This window comes from Vanessa tameamea, chromosome 16 (genome assembly GCF_037043105.1).
Source record: "Vanessa tameamea isolate UH-Manoa-2023 chromosome 16, ilVanTame1 primary haplotype, whole genome shotgun sequence".
NCBI lineage: Eukaryota > Metazoa > Arthropoda > Insecta > Lepidoptera > Nymphalidae > Vanessa > Vanessa tameamea.
The window spans coordinates 2,708,102-2,733,712 of record NC_087324.1 but is presented as its reverse complement, the minus strand read 5'-3'; the positions used below and the strand labels follow the sequence as shown (position 1 = coordinate 2,733,712).

Sequence of the window (25,611 nt, the reverse complement as noted above, 5' to 3'; positions counted from 1 at the left end):
AAAACTTTACTAGATTTTTAATTTGCGATCATATTTCAATAGTTACTTATTTCAGTAAGACAGTGTTTCTACGCAACGGGCTTACCTACCAATTTATTGAACTTTATTCACTATAATTACACACTGACCTCAAGCGAAATGAGATGTTATAGCCACGGCCCACGACAATCAAATTAAAGAACCGCGCCAATCCCAATGCTTCCAATTTGTCTAAGCCGCCTAATACGTAAGGTTTGTTGACAATTAGGGCTCACAGTAAAGTGGTCATTTAGATTTGTTGGGAATGACCAACACTATTTTCCAGTTGGGCTGTTTGTCGGATCGGCCCCGTGGTTTGACGCGCCGGTCTAATGTGATTGTTATTTCGAGGTGGAACGTTTGAATTAGGCCACTTAGATTTAAAATTCGTGAATGCATTAGAAGTCTTGTCTTTCTTTTAAATAAATTAAAAATAATTTATTTCATGATACCAAGGCAAATAAAACTGTTATGATGTCAATAATGTTAAAAATTATGTAGACAGGTACCTAACATAATTTTTTTTTAATTTCTGAATAGTTCGGAAAAAATAATCTCATTGGCAATAGTATATTGTCTTTCTAAATAATCTGTACCATTAATTATGAATGTCAAATCAATCAATCTTGATAAAATATGGACTTTGGTAGTATATAAAACAACTGTTGATGGTATAGAAATGTAAATTGTAGGTTATATTTTTATTCAATATCAAAATGGCACCGAAGAAAGGAAAAGGTAAAGAGCCACCACCACCAGCAAAGGCTGCAATGGGACCTCCACCAAAACCAAAGAAACCTCCACCTCCACCTGCTTGCTTTGGTCCTGATGATTTAGCTAAATTTAAAGAAATGTTCAAAGCTCATGATGAAGATAATATTGACAAAGTATGTTTACACCACCTAGATAATATTTAAAGTTTTCTGAACTTGTCTTTGCTGCTTTAACCGCATCGATAGTCTCAATAGACTCTAGTGGCTTGCTTGTATATTGTTGTGCTATTGAGTTTTTCTGTCAAGAAAAGAACACTTCTGCATTATAATACCCTGAGAATGTCCGACATGACTAAAGAAGTCAGAAATATATTATTGTCATCCTTTGTACAATTGATTGATTTGCCAGCGTGATTGAGACTTAATCTAGATTTTTTAGTATAATTTATAATTTATATATTATAGACCATTGTTTTGAAGCATATTTGATGTTACAAACTCTTATCAACCAATAATTTCCAGGTTAAATTAGAAGCGATTCCGTTAATGTTAAGAAAACTAGGTTTCAATCCAAAGGGAGCCGAAATAAAAGAACTTTTTAGATTATTTCTTGAAGATGATCTCGTCGATACAGTTGAATATCATGAATGGTTGTTTATGATTGAAGCAAAGATGAACTGGGGTGATGACTTTGAAGTAGAAGTAACTAAAGCTTTTGCTGCATTAGGTCATGATGATGTTGAAACTGGTGTGGCTGATTTGGAACTTTTGCGCGAAGAGCTCATGACTTGGGGAGAATCGTTATTAGAGATAGAATTCGTCGATTGGCTTCGACTAGCCCTTAAGGATAAAACCTATAATCCTGAAGACGGAACATTGGCTTATGTAAAGTTTATTGAGAATATGAACGCCAAAGATGAGAAATATATAAAAGAGCCCATTAATTTCTTTAAATTGGACCAGAAAACGTTGGCTGCGATGGCAATAAAGAAGGCTCAAGAAGAACGCGAAGAACAGGAGAAGAAAGAGGCAGAAAAACGAGCTAAAGATGAAGCTAAAAGACAAAAAATGATTGCTGAAGGTTTAATACCTCCAGATTAGAGATGTTGTCGTTATTTATATACAAACGGTGACTATAATTTTCGATGCTAATGGGAATAAAAGTAGAATTCAAAAATGTATTTATTTTTAAATAATTCAATATCACATTCCATTAATCGCAATATTCTTGGAATACATTTAATTTGTATTCGATTCAATTTCGTGACAGTTTCTCAAGAGAAAGACAGTAGGTTAATGACTTTGTAATTGCTTTGATGTTGTTTTCATTTAAATCTCTTGGTGGTAATATTTTGAAATAATACAGATTTTCCTTTCAATACGGTAAATAATATATACTAATAATATAAAATAATAATATTTTGATCTATATAGATTAAAATTGTACAGGATAATGTATACACATTTCATTTATGCAAAGATAATGTTATTCATGAAAATCTTGTATTTATTTCTTGGTTTTTTTCTTTCTGTTCTTCTTGTTTCTTTTTGGACTTTTCTTTATTGGTTCGAACAACGTATCATATTGAAGAAAAATTATAACTTGCTGTGTTATTTAAAAATATACTTTTATTAATAACATTAACAGCCTGTAAATTTATCACTGCTGGGCGAAGGCCTTCTCTCCCTTTGAGAAAAAGGTTTAGGCATATTCCACCACGCTGCTTCAATGCGGGTTGGTGGATACACATATGGCAGAATTTCGTTGAAATTAGACATCCAGGTTTCCTCACGCTGTTTTCCTTCACCATCGAGGAGGAGATGAATTATAAACACAAATTAAGTACACGAAAATTTAGCGGTGCTTGGTTGGGTTGAACCCGCTATTATCGGTTAAGATGCACGCGTTCTAAACACTGGGCCATCTCGGCTTTTTTAGTAATAATGCCAAGCACTATTGCTGTATAGCAGTATCGTATTGTCTACTTAGCCATATCGTAATGTAACACCCATTACTTGCATATTCATACTAACGTTAAAAGCAAGTCTGCATAATTTCTGTCTAACAAAGAAATGGACCGAAAATAATTTGAATATTTTTCGCATCGCGTCTTGTTTAGAAGAAGATTATGGAACGTTGTGATTAAGATATGTAGGGCGTAAAATTATCGAAACATCTGTCATAATAAATTAAGGAATTTTATTAGCAGAAAATAATATAAGATTTTTTTTGGAAAAATATTAAAATTAAATTATTTAGATTTACTTACTTACGAATTATTTTATACTTAACGCTTGAAATTGATATTTTATTGCATTAGAAAATATTATGAGTAATATGTTAAACTATTTTTATTTGAATAGTTAACTAACCTAACCTACATTTTAGAACTGACGCTTAAATAGATTTGCCGCGTCTCGATTTGGCCAATATTAACTCCAAATATATATGATTATTTTGGTTATCGTATCGTATTTCCTCGGCGAGGAATATTCCTAAAATAAATATTTGACATTTCTCTTATAAATTACATTTAACAATAAAGACAATAAGATAACGATGTTTTTTAAATAATGTGGAGAAATATTGTATAAAAACGTTAATAATTTAACTAATAAAATAAATTTATGTAGGTATCTATTTTATTATATAGGTAGGACAGGCAAATGGGTCAACTGATGGTAAGTGGTCATCACTCATAGACAATGGCGCTGTAAGAAATATTAACCATTATACATCGCCAATGCGCCACCAAACTTAAGAATTAAGATGTCTTGTCCGTCTTGTGCCTGTAGTTACAATGACTCACTCACCCTTCAAACCGGAATAAAGCAATAAAAAGCACTACTGTTTGGAGGTAGAATATCTGATGAGTACTTACTCAGATGGCCCTACAAACAAGTAAAGTTGTGATAACACTTTAGCATAAATAATACCGTAATTCTCTATTTACATCTAAAGTTTATGACAAATCTATAACACAGGATTGCGTAGATTTTTCAACGGAAAATAATCTTGTGTCTTATACGCTTATCCAAAACTGGTTATTAAAGGATTATAATATTTATACAAAATGTAATCAAAATGAATTATTTTATTTGTGTCCTAAATATCGAAACAAATCAAATATTTTATTCATTTTGACTTTTCAAAATTAAACCTTTCAAAATTAAAAAAAAAAACCTTTGTACCGCTATTTATCCATCAACCATAGCTTAGCCAAAATAAGAACGTGTAATTTCCGGGATTATACGGATGTCAATTCTTCTTAGTTATTACGATCACGATGCGTTTCCGTTTCCGATTAGGAGAATTTATTAGAACTCCTGTTTGTTATTTCAAAATCGAAGATATTTTATTAAATATTTTTAAAAAAGTAAGATTTAATTGCAAATTTTAAGATCATATGCGAATTTCATTATAGAATCTAATACCTCCACGAAAAATCTATTGAATTTGAGCAGTTGGTCGGTTTTATTCATTTTTTATTGATTGTCTGCTGTTTGCGCATTATATATTGAAAATAATATTTAATTACAGTTAATCTTAAATGCGTGGCTTCAATATATTATGATGTTTGCGCATAAAATCTATATCCCGTAAAATAAATAAATATCAATAAAATCTTATTTGGTGTATGAATCCATCGTATTATCGGTAATATATTAAGTTTTGTGTATTAGTAATTAATATAAGACACAGCAATACGGCGAATTTTAAATTATAATAAGAAGGTTACGATTATTAATTTTAAACCTAAAAATAATCTTGCTGCAAAATAAGAGGATTCGGACAATTATAGGAACGAAATCATAGACAGATACAAATCGACAAAAACGAATTCTCTTGCTGGTTCTTATCAAGTCAGGGTTTTTTGGAAAAAAATATACATTATTGTACGGTTTTCCGAATTAAATATTTAATTAGTATATGATTATATAGATAGTACTTTTTATGAAAATTTTAAGAGATAAATAGACAAATGCCTTAAAACTTTATAATGGCTTCTAGGAATTTGGACTAGCTTTACCACAAAAACAATTATTGGCTTAAAACCTATTTTGAAAAGTGTGACGTGTTATATTTAAGTGTATATTTTTCAGATAAGTAAATAATTCAAAGTAAGAGTTCATAAGTAATGTTTTATTCAACAAGCTTGTTTTGATCGAACTAGGTATGTTACACGAAGTTACAAATTACTCATGAATTCGCTAACAATATATAACAATGAAAGGTACATTATTCTTAATGAAACATTGTTTAAGAGGCTTTTCTACTGGATAATGAAATAACTACTCATTGTCCTTGAATAAACCTGTATAATTTATTTATTTATTTATTTGAAACACCATCGGCATATTCACAAAAACAATACAATAAAAAGTATACGGACCAATGCAGTGTGATACACTACTACAGGTAGGTATTTACAGCACTATTGAATTTCAATAAAAAGTTAATAATAATAAAAGCTTAAACTAGCACAAACTTAGACAAAAGATACGGCTTAAGGCTGAATACAAACTTATTATTAAATTAAATTATGATGAACTTAAATTTATAATTTGGTATCACAAAAATTATTTTGAAAATAACAATGAAATAAGTGAAACTGTTTTGCATTGGTCACATTTTATAGATATATTGTTACATTTAACCTTATTACTTAAAACTTGAGAATGTGATGATCGTCCTGACCGACCGTCCTTATCGTTTTGGTTATCGCGGCCAATCTAAAGTAAGCAAACTACATATTACTGTGGACAAGTGAGTTCGTAAGCATAAGTGAACTCTTTCCCTTACTCTTATTATCCAATAAGACAATTGCAAATCTGACAGGATAGGAAAGAGCCTAGGCACGGTTTTGCATTTTCTGAAGCTCGGAACTATACACATTTCTAATTTCCAGACTCCGGGCGATTGAGAGATTTACCACGGAAAAAATTACCATCATCTGTTAATCCCGACTTTATGTGGGTGAAATATTAATTTTATTTTCACGTTCTTATTTACATATATCTGTACTTATATCTATCTAATAAAATAGAGAGCTACTGTAGTATACTACACATAAAATAAAAAATATAAAATTCTCATAATTAGTTCGGCTTAAATTTTGGATCGTGTACAGAATTTATTTTTAGCTGCAAATGTTTCAACGGTTAAAATTTTAATTTCTAGATGGCATGTAAAACTATGGTAATTTTACTGCTAGAAAGTTTACACTATGCGCAAACACGTTCAACCACAGATTAAATATAAATTAATTAAATACATTTGTTGTTTTTTTAATAAAGTCGAATCGTGTTTAGCTTATGAATATGCTATGAAATTTTTGAGACGTGATTTTGAATATTTTAATGGTATTTCTAGAGGTAAGTTTTTTTAATTACATAATAATTTATTTCGACTAAAATTATATATTAACCTTTTTATTACAAACATTTTCTTCTTAAATTATTGTTAGAAGGGAAAACGAGCAATGTAGTCCATCAACGTCGTCGTTGCGTTGCAATATTGGTATTCATTTTAATACTAAGTTTATAATTAAAACAAAATTTCCTCAACTTATAAATCTATTCACTCACGGCAAGGCCGCTGACACGCCTTCACTCGAACCAAAAGTAAATATATAATTCACAATATAAACATATACGTCGAATGATAAAAGTAAACGAACAAAAAGGTCGTGCTAAGCAGCTTATATTATACACAAAAATATTGACAGGATTATTACAGAATTGTGATGTGGCTGTTTTTATTTATTTTTTAATGAATTTTGTATATATAAAATTTGTAATTATCTTTTATTTTATCAGTTCCTTTTTTAGAGTTAAATTATAAATATGTTTTTATTACCTTCGTATGTATCTATCTACTTATAAATCTAAGTATATAAAGGAATCTTTGACCGTGATTTTCACTTACTTCAAAACGTCGGATTAAATTGAGCATATGCATACTTATCAATGATATAAATCAACATCAATGACAATGCAATAATATCGCCACTACCGAAGTTATGTGCTCATGGAGCTCGAAGCCTGAGACCTAACACTAAAATGTCCGCTTGTAAACCCATAGAATTTGGACTCATAATATAATTTAATAAATTATCTGTATTTTAATTTTATTACTTTAAGGAATAAATGTAATGCATAAGACAAACTCAATGTCTGAGGTTAGTCACGGCCAGTCAATCGGAGATCAGAAAAAAAAAAGAAGTGAATATATGAAACGGATACACTTGTATCGACAATCAAAGTGAGTTTTGGCAAGTTTAGCAAACACCTAATCAAACAATAGGCATATAATACCCGGAACGGCTTATGCTACCTGCTATCTTAATTTGGACAATGTACGGATGCCCGGTGTATCACGCAGTGATCTGCTTAGGATACGTACTTTCGCAAGCAAGCGAATTGGGGAAGCGTATGTCGTTAGATCAAGCCCATCTGGGTAGGTATACCCATCATCATATATTTTACCACTAAACAGTAATACTTTGCATTGCTGTGTTTCGGTTTAAAGGGTGAGTGAGCCAGTGTAACTACAGGTTGGTGGCGCATTGGCAATATATGTTGTATCGATAGATAGATTAGACGTAAATAAACTCGAACTGTGGTACATTGGAAAGCCCAAGAGTGTTATTTAGACAGCAATCTAATGGCGTCCAAAATATAGACGTCAATTTAGCCAATTGGGTCGATTACTGTCATTATTCTAATTCGTTCTTCGGAATACAGAATTTTGTATAGGAGTTTTTCAAGAGAGATATCAAGTTTATTCATACAAAATTAGGCGATAATTCGACTATTCTTGTCGAATAACTACTCCTTCAAATTGATGTAAGTATGAATAATATGATATTTATGTAATATAATATATTTTTTGTCAATGAAAAGTTTATCAGCAATACATTGAAAATGATGTTAAATCAAATATTTACAAATATGTATGTGTAAAAGAAATTTATTTGTTAATTAATTTCTGCTAGTTATTTGTACGGTGTATTCATATCAGTTGTTTGTATCACTGTCGAAATTAATTAATAAATGTTTTTCTTTATTGGTTAAGTTAAGCAATGAATGTAAAACAATACAGTAATATAAGATAATTTTATAACAATGTCCCGGTTCCAGCGTATCCAGAAGAGAGCTCAACTTTCCCGCCAATGTTTTTTTTTTAATGTTGCCCGCTTCAAAACTCGTAGCGACAACATATGTAATCAATAAATCTGTTTTAAAGAGAATTTGCAGGCATGTTTTTGGGTTTATTGTACATATTTGAAAAATACTATATTAATTGTGTTAATTGTCTCATTTGAGCACGAAGCTCGGATCGTCTAACGCAATTTTCATCGCCTGGTGTTTTCATTTTAAATTTCACTCACGCACGACGACTCACGCTATGTTTGCATTTACTTCAAAATTACATAGAAAGTACCGCGCTACATCTTAATTCCATTAAGAATCTTGGTTTAAACAATGTGAGGCAGATATATACGGTTTCGAGATAACATTCTCGTAAGAAGTTTACTAGGTCCTGTTGGCTGCTAAAATGAAGCTGATAATATCAACCGCCTCATATAATTAGTCCTTTCCTATTGACTATTTTCTTTTAAATGGTGATAGTAAGGGCATGTAAATCGATTTCGCATTATATAGATTATTTATTTATTTAACGTTGCCTCAGTCAGCATCACCTTATATTAGCGTTACTCACTAAACCACCGCGATGGCCGTCTTTGACACAGAGTCGAGAGGCTGCGGGATCACGTCGATATAGCGTATCCACGGCCTTTGCTTTGCACTGGTTGTGTCTCAGTGGAACTCTTTTTAGGGGTGAAGATGACTTGCTAGTGCGTATGATAGCACAAGGGTATTTCAGCTGCTGTTCTCCTTAGGACGTCTGAAATGTAAGGACCCCTACCGTTTACGACGCCCTATCTTTTAAGCCCCGGGCGTCGGGGTAATGGGCGGGCCAAGACGACACTTTCTTCGTCTCCACCGAGCGGAGCGAAGCCCTTAGGGATACTGTAGCTAATTCAACTATGTAAGATATTTAGTTGATTGGACTGCAATAAGGAGAAATAAAATGAATTAATTAATTCGTATTCATTTAATTATCTTTGTTGCAGAGATGGAAGAAATATAATATCCTATAGAAAGGAACGTTAACTTATCGGCAAATAAATGAAATTCACGGTTCATCGATTATTATATTTTGTAATGGCCGTAACCTAATAAAAAGGCAATTAAGAAGTGGACTCGTAACAGGGTGAAGTCGTATATTTACTGACAATTTTATGAATTTATAGCTTGGTTTGTGATTCCGGTGTAAAACGGTAAAATGGGGTAAGAATCTGAATAGCTGTTATTTCTCTTAATTATCACAATCTAGAGCCAAATCAAAAGCAGGTTTACACCTGATCATTTTTGTTTGTTTTTTTTTTTTATTAATTGAAGGCCTGATTAAATTTGTAGGACTAGTCAACAGCGTAAAGTAATTCACAATGCATTGTGAATTGTGAAGCATTATGTGTTTATTATAGCATAACAAATGCACTGTCAAATACGTTCGTTCGTTTCGTTGATATTGAGGGGTCCCGGGGCTGCCTTTTACCCTAGCCACTCGACCAGAGAGGCTTTAATAAGTCAGATATTTTATTGTAACTAATTGTCGCCTGCGGCTTCGTGCGTTGGTCGTTAGCCATAAAAAAGGCCTTCTTTGGGATTCAGGCGTGCTTCCTACCAAATTTCATCATATTCAGTTCAGTGGTTTGGCCGTGAAAGAGCAACAGCAGACAGACGCAAACACTTTCCCATTTATGATATAATAATTAGTATGGAATGTGTCAATTATTGTTTCTTACATTAACGTCATCGTTTGGAAAGCCGACGAGGAAAGCCGGTGGCAAAGCTAGTAAGATATAAAAATATATGCTTTTTTTATAAGTTATTTAAATGTTTTCGATTACGTAATTATGCCAATATTGTAATAAAATTTTACTATTAAAACCACACACGTGATTGATTTTATTTATGAAATTAATTTAATTTACATTTTATGATTTTTATGTGATTACAGTATATTCAGGAACCTGTGTATCTATGAAAACTTACAAGTTTGAAATTCAACATTCAACTATGATTTCCAAATTCAAATTATATTATTTTCAATTTATCATAAAGACAGTTATTTATTTGCTCAGATTGATTTTCACTCAATATAAATAGTATTTCTGTCTGCGATTTCGGCAAAAATTCTAAAATAAATCTCAATTTGGTCCAAATAATAATAGATTTACTACTGAGTGTCTATTTATTTAGTATAGCTTTCCTAAAGCAAATTAAGACGATGCTCTAGGGCTTTGGATCTCAATGGGCCTCAGGGTCTTCGAGTAACCCAATAACGGTTATTTTGAGAAATAATAAAATAGTTCAGATAAATTAATCTAATTATTACAGATTCAATTAAGAGTTTATTTCGGCCTTTACAATAATGCTGGCTAAGTAAACGAACTATATTTTATATACATTACATTCTATCAAGGTTTATTATTTTACTAGTTTAACAATATCCCTAGGAAAATTTGATATATATAGGTAATCTATACAAACTATTTTGCCTGTTAAGCGTGTATATGTATATGTCAAAATCATTCTATTTCCTGTATCGCACTGTTTGATCTCGTCTTTTGTGAAGAGTTTGTCTGGCGCCCCTTCTTTTTTATTTTGTTTTACGAGGAGGAAATGAATTTTCCACATGAGTTCCACAGGGTTCAATTTTGGGACCACTTCTCTTTTTAATTTATGTAAATGATATTGCATCTTTGAAACTAAATGGTCATCTGACTTTGTACGCAGATGACACCTGTCTGTTTTATTTCGGTAGTAACATAAATTTATATAGTTTCAAGCTCAACGTGATCTAGATGTTCTGCATAAATGGTTCAATCATAATCTTTTAACTATTAACGCTTCCAAAACTTGTTACATTGTATTTAAAACTATAAAATAAAATGATTGCACCATATGATCCATTAACTGTTGACAATTTTCCAATGGAGCAGAAAAACTGTGAAAAATACTTAGGTTTACGAATAGACAATCACTTAACTTTCAAATATCAAATAGACTACAAAAAAAAAATCGTCTTTAATTGGATCATTAGCAAATATTTCAAAATGCATACCTAAAAAAATTAAGTATAACATCTACAATACTCTAGTAAAATCGCATTTATTGTATTTAATAGAAATATGGGGCAATACTGGAAAAACAAAACCGCAAGAACTTCAAAGAAAACAAAATAAAATAATTAAAATACTTTTTCGATATCCACCCTTGACATCAACAACTACACTTTACAAGGAAACAAAAATTATGAACTTACGACAACTTTATGGGTATAATTACGGTTTACGGTTCGGTAATTCTTGTATTCTTATTAGAAAAATTATTAATAAATCGATACATTCAAATTTGACGTTTATAAAACAAAGCAGTAAACGTAGCACCCGTAGACCAAGCTTATTAGTTCTCCCAAAAATTAGAAACAAAATTTGCAAAAAAAAAACAAATATTTTCGATAGAGCACAACTTTATAACAAATTACCTTCTTATATAAAAAATGTAAACTGAGTTTAAGTCTCAACTCTCAAAATATATTTTAGAGAATACCCACTTTTCTAGCGATTAAAATATATACAGCGATTTAATTATATTCTATTCCGTTAACTGAGTACCAATAAGGCGAATATTTTATTGTTACATTTATTATATTGTTCTCATGTAAGTGAATCTGTCTTTTTGAGAATAAACTCTTAAACCTGATTTACGCATGCCGCCCGGTCTGGGAACCGGGACGGGTATGTGGGACTTAACCGGGATCTAATGCCCCGTACCAGGGCACGCTAATGCTAATGCCCTGTCCTACCCACTAAAACCATCCTCGGTTTTCCACCATGCCGCCGAGTGGTGAGGCCACGGGATCGCCAAGGGCATGCAACCTCGACCCCACCAGCGGCAGCCGCCGTAAGGCGGCTGAATATTCATGGAAAGCGCGCCTGGTGCGCGCCTTCCCCCTCATCCTCCACGTGGTAATGTGGCGAACCCCCCCGATTCTGCCACTGCAGGCTGGGCATCAACGAAGCTAACGCCCTGCGGCGGATAAGATGGTAGGCTCCGCCGCTGACCGCCGGTGTAAAACACCTGGGAGGCTCGAGTAGCGAGCCCTTCCACTCCCTCCTAGCCAACGAGGCCACTCACATGGTCCGCCCTGACGCCGATCAGGAACGTACCAGGAGCAGCCCTGCGGCATCCCTCCCGCCAGTCTTAGCAGTGGCTGACGAGCAAGCTCAAGCCGGCCCCGTTGCCCAGGATACACCACGAGGAGGTGACTGACATGTACCCCTTGTCTGGCGCCCCAAACTAACTCTTGGACCGCATTTTTGTTTTTTTTCTGACCCAGGAATTAATCAGTATAACTAACCAACATTAAACTGCAATATGTTTAGATTATTGCAGTTTTAAATAAAAAACACTTAAATATGGAATGACCGCTGTTATGATGCGATGGTGACATTCCGATTTTAAACAAAATCAGATGGCTGGCTCGATACCATATACGCCATACTCTGCTAGTGTAATAGTACCAAGGCACTCTTTATATAAACACACTGTTATATACAAAATATAAAGAAAATTGAAATTTGTTAGAAGTATTATTAAAAGTATTTTAAGGTCCAAAGAAGGTTTTTGTTTATTATTATAAATGTTTGTATTTCATTATCTTTAATTTTCTTTAGAGACAGGCAAAAAAAAGTGTAATCTTACAATTCTTAATTAAGTTCTACTTAACGTTTAAATTTGGAATTTATTATACAACGCTATTTTACTGTGGATTGATGGAAAATGCAGTTCCCTAATGACGTTTTCTTCTTCGCACGATATGAATTATAAATAAATCTAGATACTTTTATTATTTAATTTTATTATATAAATAATAATAATAATTTAATTAAGTTAAAGAGTCTGTATTGTGAGTCGGATTTGAAATATTCTGATTTTATTGAGAAATATTATAGGATAAAGATCACGAGACAATTTGGTAGTCGAGTAACAAGAAATAAGAAAGAATGCTAAAGGAAAACAAAATAATAGGAAATAAATGAGTTACGAATAATATACATTATTTTAAATATATCATCTATTATATTATATATTATTAAATTATAATAAGAATTCCGCCGTTAGGCAGATAAAACTGCGACCAAAAATAAGCAAATAAAAGGTCATTTGGGCATAACAGATACTCAGTTATTGACCAGTGATTACCGCGCTCTATCAACTGGGTCATTTTGACCCACATATATGTATAAATCGATCTAATTTACTAAACAGCATTTTTTGACTAGACATATCACATATCGTTTAGGTATTTAGTGTATAGTCTTGCTTGTAGCTGTTTGCTTTCAAGGCGAGCCACAATTAGCGCTACTCAAACATAACCACACCTCGTCCTACCTCGTATTATGATACTTTATTGTTTCGATTTCACATTTATGTTGATGTAAGAATAATTATAATAATATATTAAAAATTAACACATTAATCTATATATATAAACTTTGTTTATTTGGTGGTACGGCTTTTTGCAAGGTAACAAGCACTAATCACCAGTCAACCGCCAAACTACTAAGTATTGTTGTGTTTCAGTTTAAAAGGATTGTTGTGTTTCATTATAAAAGGTGAGTTAGAGGACATATAATCTTCGTTCCCAAGATTGATTGCCCATCGGCGATGCAAGAGATTACTGATATTTATTTCAGTGCCAATCTAAAATACCAATGAGCTGTTGACCAGTTACCATCAGGTGGATAATTTATCAGTCTACCTTAAGTCTATTTAGTCTAGTCTATTTTAAAAATATATGAAATCTCATAGTTCAATCTCATAACTTACAACTAATATATTTAAATTTTGTTTTTTTTTTATTTTTCTTTAGTATAGTATTTTATTTTTGTATGTCTTAATTGCATTATTTTATATAGGTTAGTTTGGTTTATATTTTTGGAGGTCAATGTCAACGTATCGCTTCCTGGGAATCCGTCATACATAATAATTATTCTAATATATTACAGAATATGTTTGTTCTATGCAAATTGATTCGTTCTCAATTAAAGGAAGTAAGAACTTAGTTGCCTAGTTCCAACTACAAATTTTATGTGCTATTATTTTATGGAGGTTCGCCATAAAACGGGTTTATTGGAAAGTTAACGCTAAAAGCAAATCCTTTGCTTTTATTGTTGTAGGTCAATATTATTGTATAACATCTTATGAATTTCAGTCGATTTGTCTAGAATGTAAAATAATTAGACCGATTTTACAAACTCTTAGCTTTTATATTTACTACCAATTTTGCATTGGCTTACGATTAATATCATCGCCACGCAGTTAAGTTCAAATGGATTGTCTTTTTTATCTGTAGGGTAAATACGAGCGAAGGTGATGCGTTTTAAGGCCAAATATCTACGTGAGAACTTCGGAATACCTGAACGACAGACATTATAATTGATGACGAAGATCATTTCGATTGATGATAATTTTAAATAAGGAAACGGTTTGAGTGGTACAAGTGCACGTTTTTACAATGTTTTAATGTTATATTCGCTGACAGTCCCTTCAAGAAAAGGGTTGCTGTTGCGGCTGATAGTGTTAAAGCAATGATTTCATAATTTCGCGAAAAAAATCTGTACAATAACGTTTATTGATACAGTTTGGAAGTGATAACTTCTTATGGGAAGGTATATCTCTTCGTTACGTAACGCGTTACGGCGCCAATCTGTCTGGCTTCCCTTTTTCTTACGCTTATGGCAGCGGTAGACGTTTTAAGTTATCACTTCTGTCGGGTGTCCCGAGATGCACACGTATTTTTTATACCGTCATGATGTAGCGAATTTTATGGCAGTGAATCGGTCTCAAAAGTCTATGTGCATACAAACTCATTGACAAATTGACTAAACCTAGAAAAGACACTGCTTAAGATGCTTCGGCTTGTTAAGACAAGACTCCAGTGAAATTAGTTTCATTTTATATATAATTTATATCTAGTGAGATACATACAAATATGTATGCTTGTTAGCTACCAGGTACTGTACATTATTTTATTTTAAATATATTATTATTTCACTGTAATGTATTCATATATTATGTTTATATCTGCCTTGTACACCCCTACCTCTTTCGAATTACAAGCAAAAATATTTTTTATTCGACTGAAAGAAAATTTAGTTTCAAAAAGATTCGTTGCTACATAATACTAAAGTAATGAGAAAAATGTTTAAAGTATATGTCTAAACTATATGTTTTTATTTATTTGACTCCAATTATACTTATCTCTTTAATTATTTATCTCTCAATCAGAATCAATTTTGATGTTTCACATCTACCGGGCGTCCCGTGACGTTTCTTTTCGTTTCTTTATAATAATCGAAAATAATTTACCAACGTTATTCGGTATTTGGGTTAAAAAATTTTGCGTTTAAATAATGATGAAAAAAAAGATCTCCTTGTCTCGTGCGTAAAAAATTGAGATCTCTCAGTGGTATGGCTATGCAGAGAATGATTAATATTTCTTACAGCGCAAATGTTTATGAGCTGTGGTGACGATTTAAAATGAGGCATTTGCACATCTAATTACCGAAAAAATAAACCAAAATTTTTGGTTAAGATTCATATGTTTTATCCTCTGAACCATCTCTGTTAATTATGATTGATATGTCAAACATCAGTACAATGTATTGCTATATAGCTTACATAACCTTAAAAGTAATAAAAGTCGTTAAGCTGCCTCGGTCTTAAGTTTCTGTTTAATAACCATATCTGATGTCATGTCGCCTTAAAAAGGGTTATTCGCTAATTCAAACCAGGTATTATGAGGCACAAAAATTTACGTTAACATATTTTATGTTGTGCTATAAAAACGACGGTTAAATTTTTTTTTGTTTATTGACATTTAAGGTTTTTTTTTAAATTAGTATATAAGCACATGTCCATCATCCTTGCCATAGTAAAATAATGCATTATAATCTTTTTAATTGTCGCGAAGCGATATCGAATTTATTATCTGTAATAGTTTTTTTTTATCATGAAAATAAGCGTCTTCTGTGAAAATACTTCGAATGTTCCACGAGAAAAATTATAAAGCGTTAAAAAACAAAAAGGTAATAATTTTTTTAACAAAATATTTTTGTATCATAAGAGTTCTAAAGCGAAATTAATAATAATAATAATACATGCAAAAGAAAAATTTGCATACCTTGTAGCCACTATAATTCTATATTACTAGTATTCTATCCTATACATAATATTTAAATAATATTTCTTTTTCAAATCTCAGCAGTTTTGCTTTCGCAGTACGAACCTTTATTACGCTGACCGTTCAGAGACTTCAGTATAAATGACAGAATTAGTTCAGCTCATTTCATTAGGCCTCCAATTGTATTGGTATCAATCAAAATGGCTCAGACAATATTACAAGATAAGAATTGTGATTAAATTTGATAAAAAAAAGGATTTTTATTTATGGTAAGAATAGAGATACTTTTTAGAAAGAACGAATCTTAGCCGAAATCAAGAGGAGCCGCTGATTCTCATTAGCTTAATTTGTGTTTATAATTTATTTCGTACGGAAAAAAATCGAGAGGAAATCTGCATGAGTCGGATAAAAACTGTTAAATGTACATTACATATATATACTATAATACTCCGTTTTGTGTAGAGCTATTTCGTAAGAAAAACTATTTACTGACTTGGTGGTACCTACCCAGTGGGGCTTTATGTAAGCCCCACTGGGTAGGTACCACCCAACCATCACACATTTTATGGCCAAGCAGAAATATTACTGTGAGTTTATACAGAATAGCACGTCTGTTCACAATCGGAATGGATATTGCTTAACATAGAGAAATAAAATAGCCGAATTGGAAACATCATTTTTCGAAGGCGATAAAACAAAGACATGTCATTGTTGTTGGTGGAAGCGTTTTGTACATGTCCCTGGGCAAGTACCATCCACTCATCAGTCATACCACCAACAAAAAAATATTAGTTAGTATTTCTGTGTCTCGCTTTGAAAGAAAGTGGTCTAGTTTTTGTTGATTGTTTTTTTATTTAGTATTTAATATCAGGCAGTCAAATCGACTATGTTTGCTTTATTGTTCTGAATTAAAAAAAAGAAACGTCATGTTTGAAAGATCGTTCATAAAAATCAAATTACTTTCGTATTTTCCTTTATCTAAATAGTATAAAAAACACGTGTCAAATGTTTCTCGCATAAAAACAAATACATTTCGCTAATCTGCTTAATGTGTCGTAAAAGAGAAGCCCCGAAGGGTAACCGGCGATACTGGAACGACGGCCATTTTCATGAATAACAGAATATGTACTACTCTTAGGCTTATTGTATTTATTTTTACTTTATTTTGTTATAAGGTGTATCTTACAAATGTAACAAAGAATTTCACAAGGCGTGAGGTTGCTTATTACAAATATATGTATATATATTAGTCTATTAAATATATACATATGCTGATTATATCTTCGAAAATATTCCTTTTAATTACTTGCTGCATTATTGCCATATTGATCTATATTAAATCTACAATATATTTAAGGTACTTAATTGGTTAAGAATTAATGCAGTACTGCTTAAAATTGCTTCGAAAATAAGGCATTATTTATCGTAAAAAGTAAAGGATAAAAAATTATTATTGTGGGTTATCCCTAAGAGATAGACATATGTAATCGCGGACTTTTTGTAGACCTTTTGAAGGTGTACAATAGTGTAGTATATTATTTTGACCTATCTCGTAGGGTTCAGCCAGTGTTTGCAATGTAAGCGAAAAAAATATGTGTTTATTTACGACATCACATTAGAAACGTCTAAAATTATCAGTGTTTCTCTTCTATATTATGTATGTATGATATATATAAAACTTCGCCTTGAAACACTCTATCTATTAAAAAAAACTGCATCCGTTGCGTAGTTTTAAAGATCTAAGCATATACAGGGACTGACGGACAACGGGAAGCGACTTTTTATACAATGATTTAGCCAAAGATATAGTCTAAATATAATTTTGATCACTCACTCTATCGATTAATCATCGTCGATCGATTCGACTTAATTTTCAAATATCTAACGTACAATATGTTGGATAATATACATACGACGTCTCATTCAAAATCAAAATCAAAATATACTTTATTCAAGTAGGCTTTTACAAGCACCTTTGAATCGTCATTTAACAAACTATTTTAAGTAAAGCTACCATCGGTTCGGAATGTAGATTCCATCGAGAAGAACCGGCAAGAAACTCAGTAGTTACTCATTTTCAATATCTAAAAATACAGTCATGTTAGTTAAATACAATTATATATGTATTTTATGTCTCCTGCCTGGAAGTGAACAAGCATTAACTTCACACTTTTTTATAATCTTGTATCGAATAATATGCCTTAGATTTCAAAGAGAGTAAGACGCAAAAACCATTATGAACTCAATGCAGAATTCAAAACAGATATGACGTAATATTATGTAACAGCTTTGTTTGTTATTCTAAAAGAACAAACTTGAAACTAGACGTAGATTTCGATGAAAAACGAAAGTATCTCACACACATTAAACCAGTAAATATACCACGCAAAGGTTTGCATTCCGTTTGAGTTTTGCAGCTTATTAATACAAGTGTGCTAGAATTTAAATAAGACACATGCAGGTTTCCTCATAATGTTTTCCTTCACGACAGAGAAGATGTTCCATGCACGTGACAGATTAAGTAAGAAATTACTAAACAATTAGACGATTACAAGAAAAAAACGTTTACATTATTTATTGTATATTTTAATCAATTCTGAAATAATAATAATTATATTTAAATTATTTTTTAATTGTATTGATAACAATGATATTAAATAAGAGGGTACTTTTCTGTTCATTATTGTGAATCATGTTATTTGTAGTGAGGCTTATATATGTGAGTGATGAGCTCCTTATAGAAGACTTTACTTTTTTCTGGAGCAGCAAGGTGTTAACATTTAAGGTATGGTATAATTTTGTGATAAAGTATAATTGTTTTTGTTTGTTAAATTATTGATAATATATTAATTCTTTTTCGCAATTATCAAGATACAAAGTTAGTATTAATATACAGCTGTTATAATGGTTAAATAAACATTTGTGCCACATATAATCTTTTATTGTCTTATAACATTAAAATAAAAAAGTAATAAAGAAATATAAATTCTTCTTAATATTTTCTAACGTAATGTACTAAGTCTATATAAAAACATCTAACACACTCATAAAAAAAAAAAACTTTATTAATTAATATTCTCCAACGTTGACTTGACTTTGGCTTATGCAAACTAAAAGGACTGAATATCAGCGAATAAAAAGAAATCGTTCATTAGTATCTTTGGGAGCTGAAAAAATTCACTAAGTCACGAAAGTATTCATCTATTCGCGTTAGTAATAGTGCACATGCATCGTACGATAAAGGCACGTGCGATATTTACTTGTGATATTAAAAAAAAAATTGTTCGAATTTCAAATTATGATTTACATAGTTTATTTCGATAAGGATTTGGAGAGATTAAGCTGAACTACACAATAATGGTTACTGTCAGTTATTTATAAAAGTTAGGTATATATGACGATGTAAAAATCTCAAGTAAAGTTATTTATAATAGTTTTTGCAGCGTTCGCTTGAAAAGCCTCTGGACTGACAATTTTGTCTCCGACTATGTCAATATATTACGTTTTATTTCAGTAATTATGCAACGAATGACCTTTGTCCGACTTGAAATTAAAATTCTAATAATATTTTCACCTTCGATAATGATATCAGAAAATTAAAAAAAAAAAATATAAACAAATTTATACAGAAGAAAATTACATAAAACCTCTTCATAATATTTGTATGATAATTAAAACAGTGTACTCGTTCTAATATTCCCTTAATTATATTTTCTTGAAAGTGACCCTCAACCTAATTATCTCCTTTTGATAAAAGGTTTAATTTTCATATTATGTACAATCCCTGTCCGGTCCTGTATTCATTGCTTAAACTCTTTATAAGTGAGAGTAACACTTTTTTTATGATATAGGTAGGCAGCCATTGGGCCTCCTGCTGGTAAGTGGTCATCACCGCCCATAGAGATTGACACTGTATTAATATTGATAATTTCTTAGATCGACAGCTCCATCAACCTTAGGGTCTAAGATGTTATGTCCCTTGGATGTTATGTGCCTCTACTGGCTCACTCGCTGCTCAATCCGGGACACGACAATGCTAAGTATTGCTGTTTGGCGATAGAATATCAGATGAGTGGGTCGTTAGGGAGCACTCGCAAGTGCCAAACCCCGTCGGGCTTACACAAAGCCCTATTACCAAATATTAACATGTAAACATAAATAATCTGTTTAAATATATCGTATTTGAATATTAAGTAAAATGTCGTGCAGAAATCTGTATGTGTTAGACCCATTCAAATTGTGGGTCTAACACTTGTACCCACTTGTCTACCAATCCGAATTGGAGTAGCATGTTGAAATACTCAGTGTATTTAACGATCCCGACTCGATTTCACCATATTTTCCGTGTCTATGACCTGTCTTATACATGTAAAATATATAATTTTATAATTTAATTTTTTAGCTCCTAAAAAATTAAATTATAAAATTATATATTTTTTCAATCGTTATATTTCATCATCTCTTTATCAGGTTGCTCGAAACAGATCCGTATTAAGGGTTTTCGAGGGTTGTTTATAATGTTTAAGGAAAATGAACGGCAAAGAGTGCTTTTGATCTCAAGTGCTGTTGACGGTACACGACTTGGCTTGAGGGTGAACAAATAGATTAAAAAGGTTTAAATCAAATAGCTCTTATGTATAAAGTCTTACAATGAACAAGTCTTGAAAAGTCTTAAGACAAAGAAATTTATGCCAAGTGTAGGCAACACATGCTGAATTGAAATTTCTTCAATTTATATTTATATCATTTTATTTTTTAAGTGGTTGTACCCTAGTATCAAAGAAAACAAATATCCTTTAACATTCGTGGAATGGAGATCGATTTCATTGATTGTAAATCAGAATTAATTTTAATTACATGATACGTTTATTACATGGATATCATTTTCATCTTTAATATAATAAAAACTATTCTCTATATTATATCCTGATATTATTTCAGCATTATTTAATATTTTTCATATTTCTTTCTGGACTCTTCTTATTACGTTATTGTTAATTTCTTAAATAAGGGAAATAGCGGCATATATATTTACACTAGTGTATATATTTTAATATTATATATCCACCATTTCTATATGTCGAAATAATAATAAGTCAACTACACATAAAACCTATCTATATTTTACGAAAATTCCGAGTATAGATTGTCTGAAATATCCTCTTGATGGATGTGCTACAATATTTTTTCAGAAGTATCCCATGTCACCTGACAAATACTCACAGTCAATTCGGTCTTTACAATGGAAATTATAACGTCCACGTGATTTGTCTGACCCCATTTATCTTACAAAGATAGGGTGACCACGAACGTTGGTCTTCGTTATATTCCCAACTAATATTTTTTAAGTAAATCAAAAAAACGTTTTAATATTTATTTATTTGACAACACCAACAAGTAGTACAACAAAAATACACAGTAAACCAAAAGTCATAACAAGTAAATGGGTAATTGCCTACTTTTTTACAGGTGTTCTGAGATTACTTCGAAATTGAAATATAAGTCAACATTGTAAAAAGGTAATTGATAAAATAAAACATCATAAAATTAATAAAAATAAATTAAATAAATTAAATTGAGCAAAATTGTCGATTGTGAGTTTAAACACAATGTTAGAATTTATAAAATGTCATAATTAAAATATAAAGTTTGAATTATACATAGGAATATTAATTATCAGTTTGTATGTAACATCTTAAAACCAGGATAACCATTTGGAGTTACTGAATTATTACAGGCTATGAATTATAATTTATATACACTATTGTTTTTTTCTTAAAACAACGTATAATATCATTAAAAATGTCAATGTCTGGATAAAGAGGCCCCAAGTGAGATCCCTGAGGTACTCCAGAAGAAGAAATAAATGATTTTGAAGAGTAACCATTAATAACAACTATAGATTTTCTAGATGAAGATAGTATTTACACCAAGTTAGCATATTGCCAGTCACAACAATCATCTCAAGCTTTTGTAGCAGAAAGCTGTGACTAACTGTGTCCAAGGCCTTACTGAAATCAGTGTAGATAGCGTCAACAGAATTTCCTGCATCCATCACCTCAACAAGATCTTCGACAAAAGATATAAGATTGGTTATAGTAGATCTCGCTTTCAAGAATCCGTACTATTCCGGGGCAATGTTTGCCTTAAATTGTGAGAAGAAAACTGGATAGACAGCTAGTTCGAATAATTTGGCGAACACAGAAATGATTTATATTGGTCTATAATTACTAATGATACTACGATCTCCATTTTTATAAACAGGAATAGCCAGAGCGTCTTTCCATTGTGATGGATGAATGGGATGGATGAATGGATGCCTGTGCTCAGAGAACAGTTTATAATATACGTAAGCGGCTTTGCTAACTCTTAAATATATATAATATTAAATTATTCAATAATATGCAATAAAAGTATGTACGGTAATTTTCTTACTTAGTCAATTAATAGTCCACTACAGGTTGCCCGGAAGTGAAGAGAGGTTACTTACTCTAAGTGATAAGGGATTTGCATATTTTATAATTTACCAGTTATTTTAGTTTTTTTTTGGTAAGTTGTATGCAATTAAGAATAAATAAAGTTAAATCTATCAATAAATAAATTATTTTTCCTCGTCACAGTCATAGACTACACATATAATCTACTGCACTCTATTTATATTGGAAAATACTTAATTAATCACGCTTTTACAAAGTTATACTTGAAATAAAATCTACGTGGTCATGATTTTTATGGTAGTATTTTTTAATAAATAAGTGTTTAGTTATTTAAATCGTCGATATAAATAATTCGTATTTTAATATATACTAGCTATTAGATTCAAGTTTGCACGGGTAGAATAAGGTTCTATATAAAAAGTTTATATAGAACCTCATTCTACTTTCATAATATACAACTCAATAATCATCGTATTTTAGTCAATTTATGCAAAATCATAATGAATTATAAACCTTACTCATGAATCACTCCGTTCTTTAGTGAAAACCGCATAAAAAAATCGTTATTACAAAGTTTTAGCGAAAGTCACAAAGATCTGTTTTTAAATTCAGTTGCGACAAATGATTCTAATATATTAACAAACTAAATTAATGCAAAAACAAACCAATAGTTATTGTAAAATAGTTGATTACTTATAAATGAAACAATTTATTATAAACTGACGGAAAAAATCATGGCGATCCTACACTTTGCTGAAACATCAGCTTGAAAGCACGAACTTGTGCGGCATCCTAAAATTTAGGTTTATACGTTTATTCCCGAGGGGGTGTTTAGCTTGCTGACTAATGAATATGAGGTACTTTTGGAGTACTATGCTGCTTTTTAAAAACTTATGCTGGTTTTGTATTAATAAAAATGTTTTATAAAAAAAGTAGACCATTTTTTATTGCTAATAATAAACAAAAACCCGCATACAGCGAACAACACTAATTGTACAATAGTAGTATTTCAAATATTAGTGTGTATATCATACTAGTAAAACCCGAAAGTTGTTGTCCAGGCTTTGGATATATGCGAGGCAAAATAAATAGTAAAATCAATTTACTTATAAACAAAGTATATTTAATATAATAGCAGGTAATTATACTTATTTCTAAAAACAGTTTAGAATGAATTCCATATAAAATAATTAAGTCAAATTACATTATTACATAATAAATACAACAATACGCTCACCTGGGTTATTACTTAGTTATATTGCATAGCTTTCAGTATAGTGCAAGCAAGGCATGTGGCGCCGCGTCAGCCAGCAATAGGACACTTTTATTTTTCATAGTTTCGAGTTAGTTATGTGGGAATTTATTTTTCATAGTTCAGGTTAATTATGTGGCAACACATTTTCATTCAGTCTGATTGTAACATTGTGTTACATCAGATAGTTTATTGTCATTGAATTATCTCAAAAGTTAATTTATTTGATTGATCTGTTATTGTATATATATGTACATATACCGAAAGCAACTTCATATAAATTCTAGAATATTATAGAACAACAAAAAATTTGTGCATAAAATATAAAAAGAAAACATAGGAATTTATTCTAAAATATTTAACATAAAAAGTGAGTCAGTTATTTTTACTTCATGACCTTCTTATTTGCTTCGCATGTAATAAAAGTTAATGATCGCGAAAACGGTTTATCGTAAAGTACCAGGGTGACATAAATATGAAGCACGTTAAACTTAATTTCTCTCCAGGGCTCTGATTTTCAATTTTCATCACTTTCATAATCTCAGCCTGACCTTTCGTAATTATTGCTTCGTGTAGAGTGTATATTTATAAAGACGCATGCGTTGAGTAGGTCGTTAAAAAATTGTCTCATATTCATTACCTTATAAAAATATTTTTCGGTTGAATTGGAGAAAAAAAACGAAACAGAAATTACTAATACGTTTACGTCGCATTTAAAAATAGCTTTGAATTTTTGCAATTGGTTTAATTCAATAATCAATTGCCGAATTATTTACGGATGATCTTAATAAAGATAGAAAAACTATTTCTACTTAAAAACATTCATAAATGATAAATAATATCGAAGTAAAATTTCGGATTTTAATGGTTGAAGAAACTTACTGTTGACTATCAATTTATAAAGTAAACTAAATAGTTTGCTTTACAAATTGAAGACTGAAATATTATACGAATAATTTTTTATTTTGTTTCGTCAATGAGAAATGATCAGAGATTCATTATTCGAAATTTAAAAGTAACGGTTAATACCAAGTTACAAATGAAGGAGGTATTATTTTTGGCTGCTACGCTGAATGCGTGGGTTTTTTTGTATCTTTCGAAGATTCATGAAGGTTCCCTTTTTTACTTTATTAACATGATGACCAACAGATGAGTAAATTTACTTGATGGTAAGGCTATGTGCAATTTCGTGTAGTGTTTTGAGATCTGTAACGTCGGACGGTAAATTCAGGGCCGGGTTTAGGGAATGGCAGCCGGAACAACTGCCCTGGGGCTTCTACAAGAACGGGGCCTTACATAATAGAAATTCCGACGAGTTAACAGATTTAATGCAATATATGTTTAGATATCTAGAGATAGTCAAATTATAATCATATTATTAACTGTTTTAAATTAAACATATTGTTGGCAAACCTGACTGACAGAAATGAAAATGTTCAAATTGATTTGTACAATAATAGTTAGGACCTCCACCTTATCCCGGTGCCTCCACGAATATGAATTCGACTTTGCGTATATCAAAGTATAATTGACGTCGTGACAAAAGTTAAAATCTACAATATGAATTGATATAATATGAAGTTTATTCGGAAACGAAAATAAAACTAAGCTCATTTTGTGCAACATTTTGAAAACTTTGTCATTCTATTGTTTTTGAAATATAACGAAATAAACATTTCTTTATATGCTTAGAACTCAATACTATCTAGAGCTTTATTGAAAAATATATTTTGATTTATTTACGTGTCCTAAATGTCTGGAATGATTTTGATATATTTTTTATGAGAGTTATAATAGATCACTGGATGGTTTTGAACGGGTTAGGAAACATTTCAGACAACGAGAGAGAGAGAGAGACTTTCTACT

General features: G+C 31.2%; 2 protein-coding genes across 2 annotated transcripts in view; one reads left to right on the top strand and one right to left on the bottom strand.

Annotated features, from left to right (window-relative positions):
• LOC113393943 (prolactin-releasing peptide receptor-like) overlaps nt 1-25,611 on the bottom strand; it is a 639,527-nt gene that overhangs the window by 454,829 nt on the left and 159,087 nt on the right. The window lies entirely within an intron of this gene.
• On the top strand, nt 650-1,882 carry LOC113393977 (myosin, light chain 1, alkali; skeletal, fast-like). The gene is made up of 2 exons (XM_026631126.2): nt 650-905; nt 1,254-1,882. The coding sequence occupies exons 1-2, from the start codon at nt 735-737 to the stop codon at nt 1,830-1,832; spliced, it is 750 nt and encodes a 249-aa protein (XP_026486911.2). The 5' UTR covers nt 650-734; the 3' UTR covers nt 1,833-1,882.